Source organism: Silene latifolia, chromosome 1, assembly GCF_048544455.1.
Source record: "Silene latifolia isolate original U9 population chromosome 1, ASM4854445v1, whole genome shotgun sequence".
Lineage (NCBI taxonomy): Eukaryota > Viridiplantae > Streptophyta > Magnoliopsida > Caryophyllales > Caryophyllaceae > Silene > Silene latifolia.
The window spans coordinates 172,643,161-172,653,773 of record NC_133526.1 but is presented as its reverse complement, the minus strand read 5'-3'; the positions used below and the strand labels follow the sequence as shown (position 1 = coordinate 172,653,773).

Below are 10,613 nucleotides of genomic sequence, written 5' to 3'. Positions count from 1 at the left end.
TACTCTCAACAAAACCCGCAATGAACCACGAGATAGGGTGAGAGGCAGGGAGAGGGGTTTGTCAAGGATGAAGATGTGAAAGATCACGAGTACTTGAGCATTTAATGCATAATATTCCTCAAATGTTTCTTTATATATCCTTCAGATACGAGATTTAACACCTACGTGTGTTAATTCTCTTAGTTATCATCTTTTCAAAGCATGTTATTATTATAGTACAAATTATTGAAGGATAAATAGCCATGGATTATTATTTCCTCGATCAGATCTGATTCTTAGGTTGTTTGCTACCAACAGGCCGTATTGCAAAGGTGATACTTTGTTCGCAATCATTTATTAGAGGCAATGGGAGAAAATTCTGAGCCACAAGTCCCAACTGCGGCTGCGGTTGTTTTTACTGGAACAGCTAAAGAAGGAACACCTGGACCCCCTATTGGTCATGTTGATATCGGAATCAGTGAATCAGCTTACTTGTTCCGGGTTGCACTTCCTGGTGTTAGAAAAGACCAATGTATGTTTTTCCTTCTCTTTTGGCCGGTGTTTTTTTTACTGTAATGCACTTAAGTGTGTTAATGGATATAATTGCTCTATATTAAGGTAATTTTCTCTTTGATTCATGTCTTTCCTTTCTCTCCTTCTTAGCATTTCTCATAAGACGTCAGTACTTAAAAATGAAGGTAGTCTTTTTACAAATCCCCCAAATATAAGGTAGTTTTTTACCAAAAACCTTTCATAAAAAAATATATAGATCTTTGGTTGGAGGTTGAGGATATAGTTATTGTCACATGTTTAAACAATACTCTTGAAAAGTTCGTTTTACTTTTAAGCACATTTCAAGAAAAACAAATTACCTCTGTGAATGGTGGGATATAGGGTGGTGGTTGGATGTATGCAACCATATCCCTATACGAGAGACAGTATTCAATGACCCATATTGAATGCTTAATTTACCAAAAAGAATTTTTTTTTATTTTTCTTTATTACGGAGTAACATTCACTATGCTTGCTGTGTACACCATGACACAGGGACACCTGGCAAAATGGCGTGTTCAGTACAATATGTTTAGTTCTGATGGAGTTGACATCTCGTCTATGCAGGTGATTTAAGCTGTGAGATTGAACGTGATGGCAAGGTTCATCTTCAAGGAGTTATAACAGGTGGAGAACTGGCCAAAAGGAATCCAAACACCGTGTTTCAAATGAATGTGGCACAATTGAGTCCACCAGGACCATTCACCGTCTCTTTCAAGCTACCAGGTCCTGTTGACCCACGATTGTTCTCGCCCACTTTCAGAACAGATGGTATCCTGGAGGGTGTCGTGATGAAGTACAGGGCACCTGGTGTACCCCCATGTGGTAACCAGTTTGATCCTGTCCGAGTTGAATAGTTGGTCTAGAGTCTTCTGAAGTAGCTGAGTTGAAATGGGATTGTAAAGGTATGTGTGTACTTGTTATCTCAGCTCTCAAGTTAGTATTGTTGAAACTAGTCGATATAGTAGTTAGGTTTGTGAACTAGTTGCAGAATGGTTTGATGGCGCGCAGAAACTTGTTGGCCTATCTTTAGATTTAAAACTGATACAAACCTCATTGCATTATGAATTATTATGATCTTGAGTAATATATATCGGTTCATTTATTCTTAGAGTTCAATACAAATGTTTGCCTACTTTTGTTCTTATAAGGAATGTTTTCCTACCATTGGCGATTAGTAATGGTTATGATCGCTACATTCATCGAAATCTTCAGCTTCTATCTACATTTTTTTTTTTTTGTTTCACCATGCGGTTTAGTTCGTTCAAGTAAAACCATAGAATCTGCAAAATCGTCCATCCCGAGTTTCAACATTGTCGCATGCCTAGGTAATCACACTGAAGACCTCTAGTTAAGCTAGATCAACCTCTTACCCATTAAATCATTAATTGAAGTGCTGAAGGGTTGAGTGCTCGCCTATTCTGCCACTCCTAAAGGTGTGTTCTGCCTTATTGCCAATGGCTGTATCCATGTTGGTTCATGATGGTCATGGTAATAGTGAAGGTATGAGTTGTGGCTATAACATGTCGAAAGGGTGATTAGTCGTATTTGCGGGATCTGAGGTTGATTGCCAATTGTCAATTATGGACCACTTACAAGGCGCTCTTAAGTAACCCCAGAAAAGTATGCAAAAACATTGGAGACCCACAATTATGTGGTATAAGGAAGATTTGAGCTAGGCAAGTCAAGGCAGGCCGCAGGAGGTACAGTTTTGGATGACAATTGACTTGTTAGCTTTGGTAGGAAACTGCCTGGTATTGCATTTCAGTAACGGTCCGCGACTCCCATTTGTTAGCAAGTGATTGATAATGATTTAGTTGGCACCTGCATGTTCAATACTCCCTCCGTCCCCTTCGAATTTTTTATACAGCTTTGGCTATTTTAGTGTCCCTGACTCCCTGCTGCTTTAACCGGGGCAATTACTGGCGCCTCCAAATTCTCCCATCTATGTAGGAAAATGGAGGGTCAACTATGCACAATTTTACCGTTGTGTTTAAATTAGGGCAAACATGGTTCCTCTACCAGAGAGTCCTATTTTTCCTCCTCGGTTCAAAAACACTCGGGAATTAACATATCTGGAATAGAAAAATCCCAACCACCTAAGTAAAGAACTGTTACAAATAATGACGAGATTAGTAGATCTATATATGAAGCAATCATAGTGAAAATGTGTTGCAAATAGCAGTATAACAGCAGTTATTTCCTTTACAATCTATAGTACGTTTTTTTTTGGGGTGAGCATTTTTGCGGTACAATTAGGTGTGCAAAATCCGGTCCAGACCGAAAAAATGGACTGGTCCGGACTGGAATCTACCGACCGGAAAGGCCATAAAAAAATTCCGGCTTGGTCCCCGGTCCAACATTTTTTTAGGTTCCGGTTTCCAAATTCCGGTCCGGATCGGAAAAACCGGAATTATTTTTTATTTTTATTTTTTCTCTTTTATTTAAAAAAACATTATAAGCCTAGTTAATCAAGTCCAATCGGTCCAATCCGGTTTGTCGATTCCGGTTCTGATCCGATCCGGTTTTTGACCCCTGCACAGCCCTAGATACAATTACCCTCGCCTTGTGTGTACATTATTCTTGCACCGTGTTCCATCTACCAATTCTCTAATCAGCATATTGGATTATCGGCTAACACGGCCATATCCTAATACTCCCTTCGTTGTTCTCCTTTTTTTCATTCTTTGTGAATGGTATTTTAATCAGAAGTATACGGTCTTAATATAGCGTCACGAATGAGCGAAACAAAGTAGGATTCGATGAAGTTATCAAGAACACATGAAACAAGAGAAGACTTTACAATAGACCACACACTGCTACTTAGTAGTTTCCATAGTAGACTTTTTCTTACTTGTGACTGTGAAATGAAAGCCACAGTATAAGCATATTCATAGAATCATAAACTCTTCATCAAGTCAAAGTCTACCCTCTGTCTTTTGATTTCTATTACATCTCTATCAACTTCTAAATTAAACCTTGTTTCTTTTCAAACACATGTAATCCTTTTAACAAATCACAACAAAAATAGAATTATAAAAATCTTAGTATATATTATATTTATATACTTCCAATTTGTCATTGTCATTTGTCATTTGTCATTTGTCAAATGCCGCTTTCATTTTTCAAACTAGCCACCCAGTAAGTCTCTCTTAGGACTACAGTATCCGTCTTACAAATAAAACAGGTCAAATATGCTCTTACTTGCATATATAAGACAAACTTTTTGCATCCTTCTTTTTCTCATTTATCATACTTAACCCGTTTTAAGTTAGACGGGAGATTGCAGAATTTGTCTGTATAATGATATGATATGAAGCTAGAATTTTGTACTTATATTATACTTTCAATTTTGCCTGTCATCTGTCATTTGTCAAATGCTGCTTTCATTTTTCAAATTAGCCAATTATCACGTTGAGTTTATCACCAATCTCTTTCGTTTTCGTCGCTTCGTCTTCGCTTCCTTTTAAGATTTATATAGACATATAGATCTTAAACTCTTTTATTAGTTACTAAAATATATATTTTCTTCTACCTTTTATCTTTTTCCCTTAAGTGCACGCTATGTAAAACCTCGTACATGTATCTTACCATCTCGTGTTACATTTATATCCGATAGGGACGTCTAACCAGTGTGTTGGGTGGTCGAGTATATAGAGCTCTTATAGAAACTCAGTAGTAGAAATGGGTTTGAGAGTTCTTTCAGTACTCGACACGACAAAGGTACAATATTACCATTTCAAGGCGATAATTATAGCCGGTATGGGCCTCTTCACTGACTCATATGATCTCTTTTGTATCGCACCTGTTACTATACTTCTCGGCCGGATATATTATCCGCACAGCAAGTACCTAATCCCTCCTGTCGTCATCTCCACGATGTTGGGGGTGGCCCTCCTCGGGACCATTATAGGGCAACTCATCTTCGGCCGCCTTGGGGACTTAATCGGCCGTAGGCGAGTCTATGGCATAGCTCTAGCATTAATGGTGCTAAGCTCATTTGGGTGTGGATTTTCTGTGTGTACTTCTAGGACATGTGTCCTAGTCAGCTTCTCCTTCTTCAGGTTCATACTTGGTATCGGGATTGGTGGGGACTACCCTTTGTCAGCCACCATCATGTCCGAGTTTGCCAATAAAACAACACGTGGGGCGTTCATAGCTGCCGTGTTCTCAATGCAAGGGTTAGGAATATTGTTTGGCTCAACGGTTATAATGGTGGTTTGTGCAATCTTTGATCGTGTGACAGACGCGTCTAGTGATTATACGCCCAAGGTCGCTGACTTGGCTTGGAGGATCATACTCATGATTGGGGCTGTTCCTGCTGCCGTCACCTTTTACTGGCGTATGATGATGCCTGAATCTGCCAGGTACTTCCATATATACTTTTGGTAGTTTTCGTCTCCAGTTGAGCTAAAAACTCGTTATTCTTTACTCTCGGATTTTGATATGAAAATAGAAAAAATGGCTCTTTGAATTTAATGCATTGGTCATTTGGTCTCTATTTTAAGCCAAAATCAGGAAAAAAATCGAAAAATAGCCAAATCTAACGCTTAAAGGCGAGTCTGAATAACATAGGTTCCTAATACTTGATTCTCTGTATATGGGCTGTAAAAGGTATACAGCTCTAGTGGAGCGCAATGCGGTTCAAGCAGCTAAGGACATGGAGAAGGTGATAGAGGTTTCCATGGCTCAAATGATGGAAGAAACTTCCTCGGGAACAACGCCCTTAATCCTGCCTCCTCAGACATATCCTCTGTTCTCGAAACAGTTCCTCCAGTGTCATGGCCGAGATCTCTTCTCGTGCGCTGCTACATGGTTGATAGTGGACATCATTTTCTACAGCACTAACCTCTTGCAATCCCACATTTACGAGTTCGCCCTTCCCCATCCTCAAGACGTAAATGCCTTCCAAGAAGCCTACAATGTCGCCAGATTTCAAGCAATCCTAGCTGTATGCTCTACAATTCCAGGGTATTGGGTAACCGTCTTTCTCATTGACAGGATTGGGAGAAGGAAGATTCAAATACTCGGATTCACACTCATGGCGGTTGGATTATTCGCGATTGGAGGGCCTTACGATTCCTTTTGGGGAGGAAATAGCAAAGGTGTAAGAATCGGGTTTATGATCTTTTATGGACTTATATTCTTTTTCTGTAATTTCGGGCCAAACACGACAACATTCATCGTTCCAGCAGAGCTCTTCCCAGCCCGGTTCAGGACCACATGTCACGGGATCTCCGGGGCTTTTGGTAAGGTTGGCGCGATCATTGGGTCAATCGGGTTTTTATGGGCGTCTCATAAGAAAAATACCGACGGCTACCCCAAAGCACTTGGAGTTGAAAACACATTGCTGATTTTGGGTGTGATTTCTCTACTGGGAGCTGCAGTCACCTATTTTTTTACACCCGAGACTAATGGAAGATCCTTGGAAGAGAATGAGTATGAACATGATGAAACTGCTAATGGAAATGCGAGCGTAAATGTTTCAGCCTAGCAGACGGGTATATTAGATCAGGTTCGGTTTTAGGTAAGGTCATTCCAAGTACATAACAAATTTTAGAAGTCTATACGGATTATTATTTAAAATAACGCCTTTTATTTTGAAACGTATATCTTTTTTGTTCTGCTCAGCTGTATTTTTTTTTCCGTGATTTATATTTATTACATGCATTAGCGACATGAATTACGCTATTTCTTTCAAGAATGAACAATTGCTGATATGAAACAGAAAAAGAAAAGGTCAATGTTTATTCAGATTTGAGTGAATACAACACAACACAATTAGCAATAACAGTAACTGGCAGCTGGTAATTACTGCCAGGAAGATTTGACAGCAGTAAAACTGTAAAAGTATTATCAGTTGGTTTTCTTAGTAGGGTAAGAAGCCATTTTGTTGATACCACAAAGACCATCTGGTTTACCAGTACTCCTCTTCAGCCTAATGAATCCCTTCTCTCCCCATCTGCTTCCCCAAGAGTTCTTCACTATTACGTAATCCAATCCCTTGCTTGTTCCGTATCCCACTGCTGCGACCCCATGATCCAAGTCGGTTCCACAGTGCCCATCAAATACTCCCTGCACCCAAATCAAGTTACCAGCCAGAATCAACTGTACTTATTGAAACGGAGACAGTAAGATAAGAAAAGGAGAATTACCCCGCTGTAGAACTGAAAGTCTCTACCAGAAGCGTCCACAGCAACACTGACAGGCTGATGAGCAAGAGCTTTAATGAGGCTAGCTTCATCGTTAGCTGGTACATCATGGTAACCGTCAATGCTGATCATTTCGTTCAAATCCTGAAAATTTTGAGGCAGCATTGATCACATTATGATTTAATGACCGAGATTAGACTGCGACAATCACAGCTTCAAGGCTGAAACTGATGTAACTGATATAATAAAGCAAGTATACCTTGCTGATGTCACAAGTACCCTCTTCCATGAGATAAGGATAGTCCTCTTCCTTATGAAGTCCACCACTTCCCATAATATATTGGAAAGCATAGTCCATGAGGCCTCCATTGCAACCACTGTTATTTTCAGTGTCACAGTCTATCAATTCTTGCTCCGAAAGTGCAGTCAAGTTTCCGGTCACAATCTGGTTTATTCCTTCCACTGCTGCCACTGTCGAAAACGCCCAGCAACTTCCTACAGTGATCATACCAAATCCACACTTCAGCTCAGTTCACAATTTACTCTAAAAAACACTCATGTTGCATATGCTGACTTTTGAACCTAAAAATACCAATGCTAAGTAAAAAATATATAACTAAAAATGACTTGATCCGAAGTCACCTAACTTGTTTGACACGTCTATATCATGTAATCGTCATATAGAAACATAGAGCTATAATATTTTGTGAGTGACACCCTATTAGCACCAGGTGTGGGGAGGTCTGCGGTTGCATCCACACTTCAAGACCAAAGGGCATTCGTGTGAGGGGGCGTGTCAGCGGATAAAACCGATCTTGGGACTCCAACCATCAGTTAAGCTTTGCTTTTGGTTGAGATGGTTTCTTGACACACACGAGAACAAACTTAATATTAACCAATTTCCAATTTAAGTGACAGGTACTACCACTGAATGACTTTACTAATCAAGTTATCTGACATGTACGATCATATCAAACGATATTTTTTTTTGGGGTAAAAGAGAGTCACAGAGGCAATTTTAATACTGACGGGATTTGTACCTTAAGTCATAACCACCACCTTTCATGACTTACCAACTAAACTAGTTAACATCTGCATAAAACGATAATTATTAATGACTCACCACAAGATCCTTGGTTTTTGATAGGTGTAACAGCACCCTTGTTTCTCCAATCAACATTTTTGGGCAGGGCTTCAATTTGGACATCTTTATAACTAAATTCTGAGGCTTTACCACTTCTTGGTGTATTCACTTTAAGGCCCAAATACTTGTTCTTGAATTCTTCATGGGTCAAATCCGAAAACTCATTCAAGCCCAACCAATAATTCTTGACTTTCTTGTTAGTCTCATCAATATGCTCCAAATTGTCCCTAAACACCTCAAACCTATGTAACTTCTCTTCAATACTATGGTACATCTTGCCATGTCTCTCGGTCCATGACTCGAATAATCTAATTAGCTTGTCGATACATGATAAGTCGTGTGGTTTGTACCCTACTATTGAGAAATGGTGGTCGTGATGATTATTGTCATCAACATTTGCTATACCATAGGCGAATAATAAAGTTATTGTCGCGGAAAGGATGAGGAATTTTCCGAAATGGTGGATTGCCATTTTATTAGTATATTAGTGAGAAATGAGGATGAGAAGTTGTAGGAAAAACTAAATAGGGTGAGATTATATAGTAAATGAAAATATAATGTAAAGTGTATTATTATTATTATTGTTTTTAAGTAAAAAAGTTGGTGATTGGTTTACGTACAAGTATATGGTGTCTTAGCTTAAAGCTTAGTTCTGTAGTAAAGCTTGGAGTCGAAGGATATTTTTGTCATACATTGTCTCCCTAAGAACATGGTGCATTGAAAAGAGTAATTTGCCATCACAAAACCAAGTTACATGATCATTTAGTTTAATAATTGAGCATGCAAAAATACAACAATAAATAAGGGTCGTTTGGTTCGCCGTAGGAATTTGAAATATCTAGTAAGTTTTTTCCCGAGCATTTTATGCGAATTAGTAAAAGTTTTTTACCCGAGCAGCAGTCAAACGAGGGCGTAAATGCAAGAAATCTCAGCGGCGGGATTGAATATTCAGTTCAAATCAGATTTGATTGCATGTAGTAAAATTTTACATGAATTGCCATTTTTAGGAATTGGAATTCCTAAGAAGTTCTACTTTATATGTTTTTTTGTCAACCAAACAAAACTCATATTAGTACCTCCCATGAATTACAATTCATGTGATTTTAAGTGGCTAATTGACAATCCTAAATAACAATCAAAGGGAAAATTATATTGATGATGTTTTCCATTTTCGCTTGAACAACTTATTTTATATGGAGTATCCCTTTTGATGACGCTAGTCTTTTAAGGACAAGTATTATGGACAAGGATTGACACGGGCAATATAGTAGGAGTAATGTATAGTCAATTGACCCGATTTGAGAAATTTGACCGGACTCATTTGAATCTCAACCCAATCCGAGGTTAAATATATAACTTATAGAAAAATTTGTCCGAATTGAAACTTGACTCTAAATGATCCGAGATAACTCGTGATCTGATATTAATCCAACTAAATGGATAGCCTATGACAAATTAGTTTGATAAGAAAACCTAATTGTAAAACTAAAACCAATGCATCTAAAAAAATGTTTTCTAGCATCAAATTATTAATTTAAAACTTGAAAATGCAAGATAAAATATATGATAATAAGATATGTGATGATAAATTAATAACCTGACAGGGTAATTACCTGATCGAATCCGACCGAATCCACCTGACCTATGACCTAATGACTAAATGAGGAGTTGAGGACTCTATTCGATGATGACCCAACATAACCTTACAAACCGAGCTCACAAGTCACAACCCAACCGGAGGTCAAACTTAAAATTCTATAATCCAATGTCAATCCATCCGAGCTCAAGCTCAGATCGGCGTGATTACCCCCTATTCTCCTCACTTGTACACTCCTCCGCACACTTCGCACTAATAATTAGGGTTTAAGGGTTTAAGCAGGAGCTCAATAAGCTCCAATGGCGAAACATCAATGGCGTCATTTACTCCTCCCTTTTCGCTTCCATTTCCACCGTCTCCTATCCACATCGTCTGCCGTTCCTCCGCCTCACCGCCGCCGTGTCGTTGTCACCGGTAACTCTCTCTCTCTCTCTCTCATTAACTAGCTGTTTCTGCAACACTGTGTCGGAAAAAGAGTAAGTAATTAGTATGATGATCATGTTTAGGGTTAGGGATGGTGACGCCGCTTGGTTGTGGCGTTGAGACGACATGGAAGAGATTGATTGACGGTGAATGTGGTGTTAGAGGTATTACTGCTAATGATCTTAAGTTGGATGCTTTCGATGTCGAAACACGGTCTCATGTATTTGATCAGCTTACTTCTAAAGTTGCTGCAATTGTTCCCACTGGCACTAATCCTGGTGAATTCAATGAACAGCTATGGCATAATCCTAAGGTGTTGTTTTGTATACACATTTCCTTTGTTGAAGTTGCATTCTTGTATTTTTTTTTTCCGGTAATACAACAACAACAACAACAACAACAACAACAACAACAACAACAACAGAGCCTTAATCCCAAAATGATTTGGGGTCGGCTGACATGAATCATCCTTTCGAACCGTCCATGGGTGAACGCACGCCTCAAAATGCGAATAAAAAAAAGGGAAGATAAAAAACAAAAGGGAGAACGAAAATGTAATGGAAAGTCAAGGTGAACTTAGGGGTTTTAAAATCGAATTCCGTCTTTCTTTTATAAAAACTTAAAATTTAAATCGAGAGAAAAGATTAAAACGATTTTTAAAAACCGAAATAGAGTTAAGGATCCGGAATGAACCAGGTAAAATCTATAAGAAGGTGGTTGTTGAAAAAGTGTGTAATAAAGGAGAGAAAATAAATAAATTAATTTC

At 38.7% G+C, this 10,613-nt stretch overlaps 4 protein-coding genes across 4 annotated transcripts in view; 3 read left to right on the top strand and 1 right to left on the bottom strand.

The window, feature by feature from the left end:
• The first annotated feature begins 275 nt into the window (after positions 1 to 275).
• Positions 276 to 1,636, top strand: LOC141612006 (increased DNA methylation 3). Its single transcript, XM_074430709.1, has 2 exons — positions 276 to 511; positions 1,099 to 1,636. The coding sequence occupies exons 1-2, from the start codon at positions 346 to 348 to the stop codon at positions 1,386 to 1,388; spliced, it is 456 nt and encodes a 151-aa protein (XP_074286810.1). The 5' UTR covers positions 276 to 345; the 3' UTR covers positions 1,389 to 1,636.
• Positions 1,637 to 4,103: 2,467 nt separating this feature from the next.
• On the top strand, positions 4,104 to 6,124 carry LOC141611982 (putative inorganic phosphate transporter 1-9). The gene is made up of 2 exons (XM_074430672.1): positions 4,104 to 4,898; positions 5,146 to 6,124. Exons 1-2 carry the CDS (start codon positions 4,216 to 4,218, stop codon positions 6,023 to 6,025), a joined length of 1,563 nt encoding a protein of 520 aa, XP_074286773.1. The 5' UTR covers positions 4,104 to 4,215; the 3' UTR covers positions 6,026 to 6,124.
• A 127-nt stretch (positions 6,125 to 6,251) lies between these two features.
• Positions 6,252 to 8,339, bottom strand: LOC141611998 (cysteine protease XCP2-like). The gene is made up of 4 exons (XM_074430697.1): positions 7,807 to 8,339; positions 6,943 to 7,178; positions 6,687 to 6,827; positions 6,252 to 6,606 (listed from the first exon to the last, which is right to left on the bottom strand). The coding sequence occupies exons 1-4, from the start codon at positions 8,297 to 8,299 to the stop codon at positions 6,388 to 6,390; spliced, it is 1,089 nt and encodes a 362-aa protein (XP_074286798.1). The 5' UTR covers positions 8,300 to 8,339; the 3' UTR covers positions 6,252 to 6,387.
• A 1,247-nt stretch (positions 8,340 to 9,586) lies between these two features.
• The window catches only part of LOC141611991 (3-oxoacyl-[acyl-carrier-protein] synthase, mitochondrial), a 7,650-nt gene continuing 6,623 nt past the window's right edge, over positions 9,587 to 10,613 (top strand). Inside the window, exons 1-2 of the mRNA XM_074430685.1 lie at positions 9,587 to 9,838; positions 9,931 to 10,160. Of these exons, the coding sequence (XP_074286786.1) occupies positions 9,724 to 9,838; positions 9,931 to 10,160 (345 nt within the window). The 5' untranslated portion in view covers positions 9,587 to 9,723. The remainder of the gene's footprint in view (positions 9,839 to 9,930; positions 10,161 to 10,613) is intronic.